The sequence below is a fragment of the Mobula hypostoma genome, chromosome 24 (genome assembly GCF_963921235.1).
Source record: "Mobula hypostoma chromosome 24, sMobHyp1.1, whole genome shotgun sequence".
NCBI classification, from domain to species: Eukaryota; Metazoa; Chordata; class Chondrichthyes; order Myliobatiformes; family Myliobatidae; genus Mobula; species Mobula hypostoma.
This window is the reverse complement of record NC_086120.1, coordinates 24,106,522-24,121,355: the sequence shown is the minus strand read 5'-3', so window position 1 is coordinate 24,121,355 and position 14,834 is coordinate 24,106,522. Positions and strand designations below refer to the sequence as shown.

General features: G+C 44.2%; 1 protein-coding gene across 2 annotated transcripts in view; it reads left to right on the top strand.

The window, feature by feature from the left end:
* arrdc2 (arrestin domain containing 2) overlaps positions 1 to 11,283 on the top strand; it is a 35,855-nt gene extending 24,572 nt beyond the window's left edge. Inside the window, exons 1-8 of one of the 2 annotated variants that reach the window (XM_063032537.1) lie at positions 1,180 to 1,554; positions 5,407 to 5,476; positions 5,962 to 6,109; positions 6,640 to 6,742; positions 6,849 to 7,102; positions 7,245 to 7,407; positions 8,293 to 8,456; positions 9,288 to 11,283. In XM_063032537.1, coding sequence (XP_062888607.1) covers positions 1,281 to 1,554; positions 5,407 to 5,476; positions 5,962 to 6,109; positions 6,640 to 6,742; positions 6,849 to 7,102; positions 7,245 to 7,407; positions 8,293 to 8,456; positions 9,288 to 9,341 — 1,230 coding nt within the window. In that variant the 5' untranslated portion in view covers positions 1,180 to 1,280 and the 3' untranslated portion in view covers positions 9,342 to 11,283. Of the gene's footprint in view, positions 1 to 1,179; positions 1,555 to 5,406; positions 5,477 to 5,961; positions 6,110 to 6,639; positions 6,743 to 6,848; positions 7,103 to 7,244; positions 7,408 to 8,292; positions 8,457 to 9,287 lie in introns of those variants that run through there. The other variant, XM_063032539.1, reaches the window with a different exon arrangement.
* Positions 11,284 to 14,834: the final 3,551 nt, after the last annotated feature.

The window sequence follows — 14,834 nt, the reverse complement described above, 5'->3', positions numbered from 1 at the left end:
TGCAAGTTCCCCTTCAAACTGCACAATCCAGATTTGAAAATGCCTCACAGATTCTTCACTGAGGAGTATAAATCTGGGAATTTTCTACTACCCAACAGCACTGGATAAAGATGACTCCCCAGTGACATTTGGGATAGTAATAAATGCTGGTTTTGCCAGCAATGTCTAGGTCCAAAGACTTATTACTTTTTTAAAAATTATATTATATATAAATATATTATATATATATATCTTGCCAAACTAGTGGAATAGACAAAGGGAATCTGTTTAACCTCCTAACTAAAAATAAAATTTCCATAATTCTCTTGAGGATATCATTCAAGAAAACGTCTTTGTGAGGGATTTTATTTGTTTGCAGCCTCTTTTTTAATAACAATGTGATAACTGAAAATGTTACAAAAATGTTATATTGCTGGTATACAAAAATATTCTGTCGAGGAATTCCATCTTTAATTTACAAGAGTGACAAGAAAACTGGAAATCGCTTTGAATGGCGGGGGGGGGGTGCTTGATGTGACTTGTTTTAAATATGCTTTAAAATTATAAAAGTAGTCGTCTTGCAGTACTTCTCAGAACGCTAGATTTCATTTGAATTATGTAAAATAAATTAAATAAAATAAAGTAAAATAAATTATTTCGTAAATCCTAAATAAAGTCATTATGCTTGAAATGAGCAATTTGGTGGATTGGTGCATAGATCACTTACGGTATCAAAATTAAATATAACTCAATAAGTAAAGGTAATTGCAAAAGTTCAAAGCAAGTAGTCACAAGTCTGGCAACCTTTCCAGAAGTTTACGGACTTTCCCTCGAAGTTGTTTGTTTCTAGGGCTCGATGTTTTCTCTGCTTTTTTTTATCCTGGCTGGAATCTCTCGTGATGTTTTCCTTCCAATGGGGGGAGAGATTCTGTCTTTAACGTCTAACTAATCCCAGGCTCGGGTTTTAACCCGTTCATTTTTCAGCTTTAAGAAAAACAAGCGAGGTGTGGTACGGCGGTGCATGCGCAGTGTCACTTGTTTTTCTCTCCTTGCGATCTGTCAATCAAGCTAGCAAGAAGCTGTCGCCTCATGGTCCGCTTCTGATTGGACAGATTAGTGGACGTCTCTCTAATTTACTGGTCGAACCTACCTGTCAGTCTGTCCGCGGCCCGCCTTCCGCGATGCGGAGCCTATATTTAAAGTGACACACACCCAGAAGTAAGGTAGTTTGCTTTCTTGTCGTGCCGGTCAGTTGGCAAGTAGTCGACAGTTCGAGATTCAATCAAGCCGAAAGAGCAGAAATGATTCTAGAGAAGCTGAAGACTTTTTCACTGATATTCGACAGCCCCGATCCCGACTCGGTGCCTGTGTACAGCACTGGCGATGAAGTGTCAGGCAAAGTTGTCCTGGAAGTGACCCGGCCAATGAAAGTGCAGTCCCTGAAGTTGCACACCGAGGGCTACGCGAAGGTGCACTGGACCGAGTCTCGGAGTGCCGGCTCCAGCACGGCTTACACCCAGAATTACAGCGATGAAGTGGAGTACTATAACAAGAGGGTGAACCTCATCCAAGCAGGTCAGCAGCCTGTCGCCACATGTTTCTAACCAGTCGACAGCTTTTCCTGAGAAGTGGGGAATCCGAGGTTGTTTTGCAGAACACTGGGATTGCAGGAGAAATTATGAACACCTGCATGTGAACAATGAGTTTATTGGCCTCTTGCTATGCTGTATCGTGAGAGAAAGTAAAGGGGAAGGGGGGGGGTGGGTGGGAAAGGTGAGCACAGCCTAAATGCATGAACTGTCAACTGCAAACCTGGGCAGCAACAGCAGTTCTTCTGCCCTGGTTTATTCGGCGTGTTGCTACTTCATTGTCAGTGTGTTTGGTGAAAGATGCACCAAACATGGGCTGCTTTTGTAGATCAGCACGTTACTGGTGCTCTGTAAGTGAACCTAGTGACCTTGCCAGGAGATCAAGGTTTTTATTTTACTTTTTGTTTGGAAGGCTGTGTGTGTGTGTGTGCGCGCGGAGTTGTATTGTCCTTCCACGGCTTTCTGTCTTCTCTGAAGCATGGGTTAGTTCTGAATTAGAACAGATGAATCGAGACTCTGTCTGCTTGCTGGTCTTTGTCTAGAGGAACAAATCCCCAGTCGTTTTTTCTGCTTGTCACAGAGATCCCTTCTAGGATTTAGACGTCCATTTAAAGAATCGTTTCTGCCGGTACCTTTTAAATGCCATTTCCCCTCAGCAGTCTATTTACCCCCGTCGGTTATGTCTCTGCAGTGCCCCTATTTAACCCAGTTCTCCACCCCATCCAAGTATCTGTCAAGTTTTCCCCTTTTAATTGTTTCAACACCTGCCCACGACTGACAAGGAGGTGGGTCAGGGACGGGTACGCCAGTTTGGAAGCTTTCAAAGAGATGCAAAATTCTGATTGAATTATATTTGGTATTCCATTGAGCAGAGGCAAATTAACTTAAAGTGAGAATAAATATTTGAAAGGAAGGATTTGGAAAATGACGGATGGGGCGGGGGGGGGGAGGGTGGAGTGGGACTACCAGCAAAGAGCTGGAATGGATTCAGTGGGCAGTATGCTCTACCAGGTGATATCATTCAGTGAAGAAGGGTTCTTGTTTCTGCGGTGGTGGCTCTGGACTATAAATCAGAGGTCTGACCATCTCCCACGACATCAGCCTTTCCCACTGGCAAAAAAAAAACTTGCTTTAGGGTAACCAATCAAGTTGTGGGGGAAATTAGATAGCAGGAAGCAGAACTTGCAGGACTGTTTCAGATTTTTTCAGAACCCTTGGATGGAAGAAGTGGCTTAGAAGAAGGCAGAAAATGAGATGAGGTGGGGTAGGGGTGGAGAGAAACACACTCCTACTAGAAATATAGGATGAGATAGGGCTTGTAGCTTCTGCTCTGGACTAGTCAGGACTTTGTGGTCTTTGCTTTCATGTTTTGTTATTGTCTTGTGAGATCCTCAAAGTCACACCATAGGTAATGAAGTCATTGTAAAGGATTCTTAAAGACTGCCCTAGCATACCTTTTTTGTAATTAAAGGGATTGTTTCACTTAGGTAAGAGGTTTCTCCTCCAAGTCCCAGCCAGTGGATGCTGGCTCACTCTAGTCCACTATGTGGGTGCAGAAAGCAGTGAACAGGATTTCTTAGTGCATTGAGTAGCAAGTAAGGACATGTCTCTTCCTACATGGGCTGTTTGTTATATTGCTTTGTAAGTAGTCATTGTGGGGGCAGTACCCCAGAGGAGGAGGAGAGTGGAGTTGTCGTCACTGACAGCCATGACTCTCAGGTTTGTAAAGGGAATCTGGGCATGGCGGAAAGTCATAAACACAGGAGGCTGAGCAGATGCTGGAAGTCTTGAGCAACACACACAAAATGCCGGAGGAGCTCAGTAAGTCAGGCAACTTCCATGCACGGGAATACAGCCAACATTTGGGCATGATGAAGCCGTTACAGCCCAAAATATTGACTGCTTATCTACCCCTCTCCTTCCCCCCCCCACCCCACCATAGATGCTGCCTGACCTGCTGAATTCCTGCAGCATTTTGTGTTTATGGTTAAAAATCAGTACACACAAAAACCCTTTTTTTAAAAAAAAAGCAGCACCTCAGTTTCTGGAGCAAGTCTCACTTCCTTTTCAGAACAAATAAAAGCATTTTTTTAAGCAAATTTTTTTCTCTCTCTTTAAAGCGGTAATGAGGGAAAGGTAGTAGTTAACACAACAAAATCTCACACTTTCACCAGAAAAGTGGCATCACGAGGGTGGCAATCGGAAATGTGCTCAAGTCTTTGAATTGAAACTTGAGCCCACCACTTGCTCGTTTTTTTTTAAAAGAGAGAGCCTGAAGGTTTGAGGTTTTCTCAATCAGTGCAAAATTCAGTCAGTTCAGAAAGTTAACGGTGTGAAGCACGGAAATTGCAGAGCAAAATTGGAGAGTGACAGTCAGGAGTGGTGAATGATTGTATGTGTATAAAGCAGAACCCTCACCAACGTCTTATTGTCTTGATGGGAAAATAATTTTTTTCAGCATTTTATTCATCTTTAAATCCTGTATACTACTAAAATTGGGCAACTGAGCTTCCGTACCCCATGTTGCAGTACGCTGGCTCTGAGGGTAACTGTTGTCTCTGCACTCCCACCAACCATCTGCCTAGCCCTTCTTGCTAACTGAACAACTTTGAACTAGCATTGTAACATCTAACTGTGCCTAATAAATACAATTGATCTCCTGTCACCTTCCCTAACATCTCTTTGCAGCCTATTACTCTTCCCTGGCCTTCTGTCCCAAAAGTTGTGATATAACTTACTGATGCTCCTGGGCTGGAGGCTGACCCCCTCACGTGGTCACCTAGGCAGGGGTTCATTGGCCGAACTCTGACTTGTTTGGCCCATTGCATTTCAGTGCTTTTTGGCACCATGCCAATGACCTTCGCTCCCTGTTAACCACCTACATTTTGCCTTCTGGAACGTTCCGACAGATCTGGCCCAGTGAGGCAGTCCTAAGGTTGCCGAACTGCCAACTAAAAATAATTGCCTCACTGCTGAGGCTTGATATTCAGTAATTTACCCTTCCGTTGATTTGGTTTCCAGGGAAGAATTGGATTATTGACTGGAGCAGGTGGGACGTTTTAATTTTTAAATACTGTACAGAATCCACTCCATTATGGGGCACAGCCACATTCCTCACTGCAAGGGTTTTTCTGTCTAATTTTTGGTTGGTGGGCGACTATGAGATGAAGCTTTGTGTTTTGAACAACTCCACCAGATTTGGACACTTGCTGTGATGTCCTCACTCCCCCCCCCCCACCCCCCACCTTCTTCCAGGTACAAATCCCATGGTGATAGGTGATTCACAGGCGTGAAATCCATTTGTGCTGTTTTCTCACCAGACATCTCAAAGCATGTTTTCTTTTTGGAAGTGCAGTGATGTAGGAAATAACCCAAAGGTCCTGCAGACAGCATTATCAGAATGGCCAGATGATCCAGGGAAACACACCAGTTCTTTAAAATGATGCCAGAGGATTCTCTGTTCTCCTGCAGTGCAGAGAACTTGGGTGGGAGCTCATCAGAGAGGAAACATCTTCAGGGGTGCAGCCCTCACTCTGTGCTGGACATGCCAGCTTGCTTTACGCCCAAGATAATTTCTAAGGTTTGAACCCAAGAACCTACACAAGGGAGCAGGTGTTGATGTGACCATTTCCGTACAAAATTGAGTTTGTGAAAACAGAGTGTTGGTTTCATGCATTTGATAATAGCATGGAAAGTGCATTTTTTTTAATATCATGATCATATCCTTTAGTCTCTTCTTCACTTGCTATATGATGGTCTTTGATATCGGTGCATCAGAAGAATAATAAAGAATTAAGTGAATTTTTGTTTCTGAAGACTTGTTTCGTACTTTTTTCAGATAACGGAAGTTTCACAGTTCTCCAGGCTGGTCGTCATGAGTTCCCATTCAGCTTCCAGCTTCCTGAAGAGTGAGTCTCCGAACTTTTTCCTATGTCTGTCCTTGTGGATTTCTAGCTTTCTTTTCTATTGCGTCTCACTGTCGGCTTCTACCAAATGCAACTGGTTAACATGGGGGTGGGGGTCAAGGTGCAAACTCTAAAGCTACACAAGATCGCTAAAAGTTGAGACAGAGCATGTCAGAATATTGTTTAATTGATATTAAGCTTTGATTTGAAGCCTTATTGGAGCGAGGGACAATTAAGGAAAGTGCACAGCCACCAAGTCTTGGGGCATGAAGGGTGCAGGGAGTAGACTGAGTGCTGGTAGTTATGCAGTATAAATGAAGGTTATGTAGGGTAACTGCTATCTGAACAGAAGCTGCATCCACCCCCCAATTAGTTCTTCTATCGTAGAAGCAAAACTGCTCCAGAAAATGTTTCTCTGAATAATCCTGTGAGCTGTGCCAGGTTTTTAATTTTTTAAATGTGTGGACTTTGTGTTTCCCTCAATGCAGGAACTTGGTCACATCCTTTGAGGGAAAACATGGCAGTGTGCGATACTGGGTGAAAGCCAAACTTCATCGCCCTTGGGCCACTGTCAAGAAAATCAAAAAGGAGTTCACGGTGATTGAGCCGATCGATATCAACACACCTTCATTATTGGTAAGAAGCCCTGAAACCATCACCAACTTGCTAACAGTACAAGGGCACTCGAGGGAGTGGGGGCATGGGTCGTAGGTGGTTCACACTCCCCTGTTAAATCCTGTAACCGTGTTCAATTCCAGGCTTGCTGCTCACTGGAGGGAGCGCAGGATCAGTTTATCACAATAGTGCCAGCAACTTAAAAGAGCTGGTTTACGAAAGCAATGTACCTAATAGGTTTGCTTTCCTGCCATGAGTTTAAATTAAAGTTTGATCTCATTGAGGTGCTTTGAATTATTTGAAGGAGAGGACAGGGAGAACCTGTCTAACTGGCTGTAATAAAATTGGAGAGGTACCGTCCTCGTGCAGGCATACACGTTGTCTTCTTCCAGATTTAATGAATGGCCCTGCTCATAGGATTGAGTATTCATAGACGAGAAAGGGATTAAATGGTGGTGAGGTCATGCTGGGCCATTGTCTCTAATGACTGATTAGGAACTCGGGCAGTTACCTTGTCTGCCACTTGCATTCCTCACCTTTTGTCTTGCCAGGCTCCACAAGCAGGCACAAAGGAGAAGTCAGCTCGTGTCTGGTACTGCAACCTTGGCCATCTAGCTCTGACAGCAAAAATTGACCGGAAAGGCTACACACCAGGTAAACGGGGCTTTCCTTTGTTAGATTTTAAAAGAGGTGCATTCTGTTTGTTATTGATCGTGACCATGGCACATCAGAACGTCAACCCTCTGGTCTGTTTCCCCAGGTGAAGTGATCCCAATTTTTGCCGAAGTGGACAACTGCTGCTCCCGCACTGTGACTCCTAAAGCAGCCATCATCCAGATGCAGACCTTCATTGCCAGGGGCACGACCAAGCAGAAGAAATCAGTGGTGGCCACCCTGCATGGTGAAGGGGTGGCCCCACGCAAGAGGGGAACGTGGCACGGGCGCCCGCTGAAGATCCCACCTGTCTCGCCTTCTCTCCAGTGCCGTGTGATTCATGTGGACTATACACTGAGGGTAAGACCTGGGATTAGTCACGGACATGGGGAGGAGGAATGCTGGAAAGGGAGACAGTGAATTGAGGGACGGTTTGCAGGATTGAGGAATATTTTCTGGAGGCACTTTCTAATGGGAGAAATTTGTCTTTTATCCATATTAGGTTTACGTTGAAATTCCGGGAACCTCCAAACTGTCCCTGGAGCTGCCACTAGTGATTGGCACCATCCCACTGCACCCGTTTGGAAGCCGTTCGTCCAGCGTGGGGAGCCAGTACAGTATGGACATCAACTGGCTGCGTCTCACCCTCCCAGAAAGGCCAGAGCGTAAGTATCTCGCCACTTGCGTCAAGAGTTTGAGTAGTGGGACGGAGAGGCACCATGTTGGGACGTGCGCGAGTGGTTTGCAAGCTTATTCTATGTCCTTGTCTCGAATCCCTCCTTTGGTGTCAGTGTCCCTTTGCCCATTCATGCCTGTGGTGATGCTTGGTATTTTGTCCATGCAGCTACAACATTAAGGATAAGAGGATGGGGATAAAGATGAGAGATTTGGGTGGGAGGGTGGTTAAATGGTAAATGGTTAAAAGGTCCCAGAAGCAGATAGCTCCCCGTAAGGGAAAAGGGGAGAAATTCAAGGGCTTGTAGTACAAAAAAAAGGGACTCTGATGTTGCAACTATTTCCATTTACAGAGCACCTTTTTTTTAATGCAAAAGATTTTCCCACGTGCTTTACAGGAGTGTTAGCAGACCACTATGCCACATCAGGACATGATCAGGCAGGAGTCCAGAAGCTTGGTTGCAGAGTTGTGTCTCCAGCTTCGTCACTCTCTCCCTGTCTTAAGGATAGTGTGGGGTGGAGGATGCAAGGATGGGGGTCCATAGAAAAGTACAAAGTTGAGATTGGCTGTTTGGTAAAGATGTTGGGGGTTCCATAATCAAAGTGGAACATGCACACAATTTAGTCAGGATCTAATTGAATGGCAGAACATCGACTAGGGGGCTGGGTGTTGACCCACAAAGGGGTGAGTGGTCTTTGCCACAGCAACAGTCTTCACTCGTTGTGTACAAGGCCTCTATTGTTGAACCTGCTCCAACCTCCTGTCTCCCTTTGATATCAGACCCTGGGAGGGCTTTATGACTTTTACAAACCCTGTTTTAATTTCTAGTCCTTCCTCTTCACATTTACCTTAATGTGCCCGCTTTCTATTTCAGCACCTCCTGATTACCTGGAGGTAGTCTCTGAGGAAGAGGCTGGCCAAACAGACCAAAGACTGTCCATTCCTGAGAATGAGGAAGAACGAGAGGGAATGCTGGGGCATCCCTTCTTTGTCTATGTGCAGGAGTTCCGAAATCGCCCCCCACCCATTTATTCAGAGGTAAGGTGGCTTTTTCGCTTCTCACAGGCCTTCTCCCCACCCTCTATAACCCTGTAATCTCCTTCTCCTCTTCCTAGTGGATCTATCCCATTTTCTTAGGGTGCATTGGTTATTTTCTCAGAGAATGGGGCAAATTGAAACTTCCTGCTGTGGAATTAAATTTCATATTCTCCCCACTCTCTGGGAAGTGATCTTTCTCCTGAAGTTGTGACTGGGTCTGGTAATGATGGCTTCTGCACCCCATCCAATCCTTTCCCAGTCACCCCTTGGCCTTCTGTGCTCGTGAAGAGTCCCAGCCTGCTCAAGTTTTCTGACATCAGGATGGTCTCGCTTGTGTACTGGTTGACTTTGTAGTAGGCAGGTTCAGCATGCTCCCTTGACTGACTATTTATGCATCAGTCTCGATCATTACTTAATGAATGGAAACAAATTTGAAAAACAAGATGAGAAACACATCCTCAGGGCACTATCAAGCAAAGTCTCTTTGCCCTGCCTGAGTGGAATCCAAGTCAGTGAAACCAATTTAAGAACCTTTCCCTTAACTCTGTTTCTGTGTCATCCATGGCCAATCCCTATAACCGTAATAATTAGTCAACCATTTTAATGTAAAATGGAACTTCGGAAGTGTACACCTGTTTGCAGTGGTATCTAAGCAGAGTTCTGGCAAGATCTACATCTTGGCCTCCTGTGGGAAATTAGCTCAGCATTTTATTTTCAGTCAACTTGCTAGCCTGCATTGTTACGTGTCACCCCTCCTAGGGTCACTTGCAATGATTTCCCGGTGAGCCTGTCATCCACTTGCTTATCTTGCTGCACTTTCTCTCCATCCAGATTGACCCTCATCCCCAGAGACTGGAGATGCGTCGCCGATGTATGACCTGCTGAAGATTCCTCTGCGTAATTCTGGGGGAGAAAATGGAGCAGAAGAGAGATTTTAAAACCCACTTTCAGAGCCTTGGCTAATGCCAGCACCTTGAAGAGGAAATTCAGGATATTGCTGTCTGAAAGTGAAAGGGACAGTGTTTGAAAGGGAGCAGAGCACGACCTCTGACTGCTGGAGATGCTACAAGTCTGATCATCAGCCACCTTCGCCTTTTGCTGTGCTATTTGTCATCTTCTCTTGGCGTTCCACTTCATTGAGCTTGACGCCCTGTCGAACGATAGACCACCGGGGGTCTGATGAGTTGGGTGTGACTGTGCGGCAGGAGATGGGTAGGTCATGTTGGCCATGCCTGGACCTTGAGCCCAGCAAGACCACCTTCCCTGCCAGGGCAACTGTATGGCTGTATGTCTCAGCAGATGGTACTCACACTTGACCAGTTGACACATGTGGGGTGACTGTGGGAAGGAGATGTCTCAATGTCAGCTTCTGACTCTGACAGCTAGGTAGCCACCCTATTAAGCTGATGTTTGGAAGTTTGCAGAAGGGCGGGAGAAATTTCAGAGCATCTGATGAGGATACAATGGTATTGACGGTCTAATCCTGTCAGATCTAATCTGCCTGCTCTGTGAGTACCACTGGCCAGTCCGCACTGTGGTTACCATGCATGGACTCTTCCCATAGATTGGAGAAGGGTGCCCAGATCTTGATGGAATAGTGGAGGTGTGAAGATTTAGTCTTCAGTGGCAGAGAGGAGTTTCAAAGTCAGGGATTTTCATTTAAAAAAAAATGCTTCTCAACAGTTCCTCCATCTAATCCTCTTTGACCCAAACGTTCAGTCCAAATTCTAAGGCAGGCCAATACTGTCTCTTGTGCAGTATTGGAATACTTGACCTGTTTTATAAAACCTTGACCCTGTAATCTTTAATGTTTAGGCTGCACCTTTGTTTAAAAGTGAATGATGGACAGGGTGAGCATGGGGAGGAATGAAGAAGAAGGATAGGGTTAAGTTAGTGAGATGGGTTTTGTAGGAAGTAATTGGTCAGCGAGATGGGTTTTGAAGGAGAGGGAGAAGTGGAGAGCCAGAGAGTTTTGGGAAGGAATACTTGGATAATTTTTTTAAAAGTGATGGGCTTACAGCTTAACTTTATTGTAGTTGTTTGGTTAATAAGGATGGGTTATGATAGCATCATATGTGATCAGCAGAACCAACAACTTTCTCTGTAACCATTAACTCTTTACAAAGGGCTTCACTTTAAATTCTGTGGATTACCAAAGGATTGAAGGAAAGACGGATTATGAGCTGACCATCTCCATACTGTGGAGATGTGCCTATAACAAGATCGTGGGTCATGCCAGTCCTCGAGCCTTAGAAACGGAGGAGCTTTCTGCATTTGCTTCAGACTTTCACTGAAGAATATTGATCTTTGATTTTTGATGTACACTTTGCCTATCTTTTTTTAAATAAAGAAATGTACTTCTTAGCAAATGTAATTACAATCCATGCTGGTGACATGTGGTGAACGATATTAAAGATTATCAAACATCCGGGATTAAAAAAGTAATCTCCAGCAAACTGCTAAGAGTAAATATTCAAGGGTGCATTTTATATTAAAAACTTATATTTTTCTCTCAATGTTAGTTGTGAAAATAGTGGAGATGGGTGGAAAAGCCTACTGATGAACATCATCAATTTCATATTCTCCAATTGTTTGAGATGAGAATAATAGAGAAACAGAAAGCTGTATGATAATCTACAGGGATAATGCCAGTTCAATTGGCAATTACTTGGTTTGAAGGAGATGTTTCCAACTATTGTATGGAAGATTGATGATAAATCTTCTATTTTGTATAACAAATCTAAGATACTTTTCAAACAGTTAAATTCTTTGTTTAAAAATATATTTTTGTATCTTTTCCTATACAATAAAATATTTCTAAATTATTCTTCCTGTGATAATTTTTTTTTTCCTCTTAATTATTTGATGCATTGACTGATGAAAACAGTTTCTAGACACTACCTTCTCTGGCTTGGTTGGGGCAGTGTGGCCAGAGGCCTAGCAGAATACTCTTCACACAGGGAGGAATGTGAGCCTGACAATGGGTTGATGAGCTTTGTTGGTCTTGATATCCTTGAGATCAAGATACAGTTCAAAATGCTTGAGGTTCCTAGTGACAACTGCATGCTTCCTTAATTCCTGCTGGCTCAATTATTTCACTGGTCTGCACCAAATGGAATTGGAAATTACACAGGATGGGGTGCTGGGCAAAATGCCAACCTCAACAAGCGCAAACATAGAAACAAGATTGTTTTATTTTAGAGATACAGTATGGAACAGACCTTTCCAGCCCGACAAGCTGTGTCATACATCAACCCTTCTATTTAACACTAGCCTAATCACAGGACAGTTTGCAATGACTAATTACCTTACTAACCAGTACGTCTTTGGCCTGTGGGAGGAAAGCAGAGCACCCACGCAGTCACAGGGAGAATGCACAAGCTCCTCCCAGAGGGCGCCAGAATTAAACTCCGATGCCCTGAGCCGTAATAACATGGCACTAACCGTGGCACCATATTGTCATCCAGCTCTTGTCTATTCTGCCATTCAGTGAAGTTGTGACTGATCTGTGACCCAAGTCTAGTTTTCCCACCCCGCTTTGACATCCAAAAGGGATTGTCAGTCTTGGGTTTACAACCTACACCATTCTAACATTAATTGCAACGTGTAGGGAGAACCTTCATCTGTCATGCTATACTCTCCATGCTGTTGCATTTGGAGCTACTTCCTAATTCCTCTTTTGAAAGGCTTGGTTCCAATTTATGCTTGCTGGAGTTAGGCTTGCAGACTGTGGAAACACCGTTTAAAAGCTTGGTTCAAGTCGCCCCCTAATCAGATAAATCTTGAGGAATACAACCTGAGCATGTGAATTTTTCCCTGTCATTTGACATGGTTTGAGAACAGATTCAATTCCATTTGAGCCCTCTCGGGATTGCTCAGTGAGGCTCTTTCTGCACCATGCTGCTGGTGATAACGAACACCTTTTCCGTAGCACCTTCTACGGTAATTTTACAAAATGCTTTGTGGACAACACAGTACGGAGGGCAGGTAGTTGTGCAGCCTACTTGTGTACAGCTAGCTCCCACCACAGCATGATTCTAATCAAAGCCAAAAATTGCTGCGGTCAGCAAGAAAGCCTACTAGAAAAATCTCAAAGATTCAATTAAAAATTCTACGTACACATAACTATATTAATTGGATCCTGTGGACTGGTCTTCATTAAATGTATAAATATCCGTAGCAAGTTCAGAAGGGAAAGGTGTAACTATTCCCAAATTTTCAGCAATCATCTGTTTTCAGAGCGAATGAGGTGTTGCCCAGAAAGTTCTCTCTAAATGATTTCCCTCCCCCCCCTCTGCATTCCGCAGGGATCGCTCCCTACACAACTCCCCTGTCCATTCGTCCCCCCCATCCCTCCCCACTGATCTCCCTCCTGGCACTTATCCGTGTAAGCGGAACAAGTGCTACACATGCCCTTACACTTCCTCCCTTACCACCATTCAGGGCCCCAAACAGTCCTTCCAGGTGAGGCATCACTTCACCTGTGAGTCGACTGGGGTGATATACTGCGTCCGGTGCTGCCGATGTGGCCTTTTATATATTGGCGAGACCCGACACAGACTGGGAGACCGCTTTGCTGAACATCTACGCTCTGTCCACCAGAGAAAGCAGGATCTCCCAGTGGCCACACATTTTAATTCCACATCCCATTCCCATTCTGACATGTCTATCCACGGCCTCCTCTACTGTAAAGATGAAGCCACACTCAGGCTGGAGGAACAACACCTTATATTCCGTCTGGGTAGCCTCCAACCCGATGGCATGAACATTGACTTCTCTAACTTCCGCTAAGGCCCCACCTCCCCCTCGTACCCCATCTGTTACTCATTTTTATGCACACATTCTTTCTCTCACTCTCCTTTTTCTCCCTCTGTCCCTCTGAATATACCTCTTGCCCATTCTCTGGGTCACCCCTCCCTTTGTCTTTCTTCCCGGACCTCCTGTCCCATGATCCTCTTGTATCCCCTTTTGCCTATCACCTGTCCAGCTCTCGGCTCTATTCCTCCCCCTCCTGTCTTCTCCTATCATTTTGGATCTCCCCCTCCCCCTCCAACTTTCAAATCCCTTACTCACTCTTCCTTCAGTTAGTCCTGACGAAGGGTCTCGGCCTGAAACGTCGACTGCACCTCTTCCTACAGATGCTGCTTGGCCTGCTGCGTTCACCAGCAACTTTGATGTATGTTGTTTGAATTTCCAGCATCTGCAGAATTCCTGTTGTTTGTCTCTAAATGATTTGCTGTTTTTGCTGAAGGTGGTTCTCCACACAAATAACAAATTATTTTAGAAATCTTTCTATGCTTTTACTTCTGCATAATAGAAGGGCATTTAGAATGGAGATGAGGAGGAATTTCCTTAGCCAGAGGATGGTAAATCTGTGGAATTTGTTGCCATATTTGTTGCCATATTTGTGGAGGCCAGGTTGTTGGGTATATTTAAGGCAGAGGTTGATAGGTTCTTGTTTGGTCAGGGAATGAAGGGTTTTGGGGAAAAGGCAGAAGACAGGGGCTAAGAGGAAACTGGATCAGCTATGATAAAATGGTGGAGCAGACCTGATGGGTTGAATGGCCTAATTCTGCTCCTATATCTTATGGTCTTAATGTCTTACAGTCTCTACATCATATCCCTGTAACTTCCTCTGGCCTCTATGCTCCCCTTTATACCATTAATACCTCCCAGCTCTTCTACCTCTCAATATTTCTGTAACCTGCTCAGGCCCTGCCTGCCCCATGAATTTTGTAACTGCTTACAGTACAGTCCCTGTAACATCTGTTATCCTCTTTCACTCCTCCAAAATGTACGCATGACTCCAATGCTGACTTTTATTTGTTTACAGGCTCTACATGACACAAACCTGAAATGTTAACTCTGTTTTTCACTGCCTTATACTTTTTGGCATGTTGGCCTTTATGCTGGAGGCTTTGAGCGCAGGAGTAGAAATATCTTTCTATAATCGTCTTTAGTGAGATCCTATTTGAACTATTGAGTCCATAAAAGGATATGTTTGTTCCAGTGGCAGAATAACAAGTTTTATCAGACTGGTTCCTGACATGACAGGTCTATCACCTGAAGAGAGAATGAGTTAACTATTTTGGAAGCGTAAGAGTTGACCTCATTGAGGTTACACAGGATAAATATGGATACGATGTTTACTCTTGCTGAATCACAATCTCAAAGTAAAGGCCATAGGAACAGAAATAAAGAGATTTTTTTCAAGGAGATGATTCTTCAGAATTCTCTATCGTAGTGGGCTGTGGAGACTTGGTCATTGATGGCAGAGACAGTGGTCAATGGATTTCTGGATGTTAAAGAAATAAATGGGTACAGAGAATAGGCATTAAAATGACCTAGGCAATTAGTCATGCCCTAATCCTATTTCTT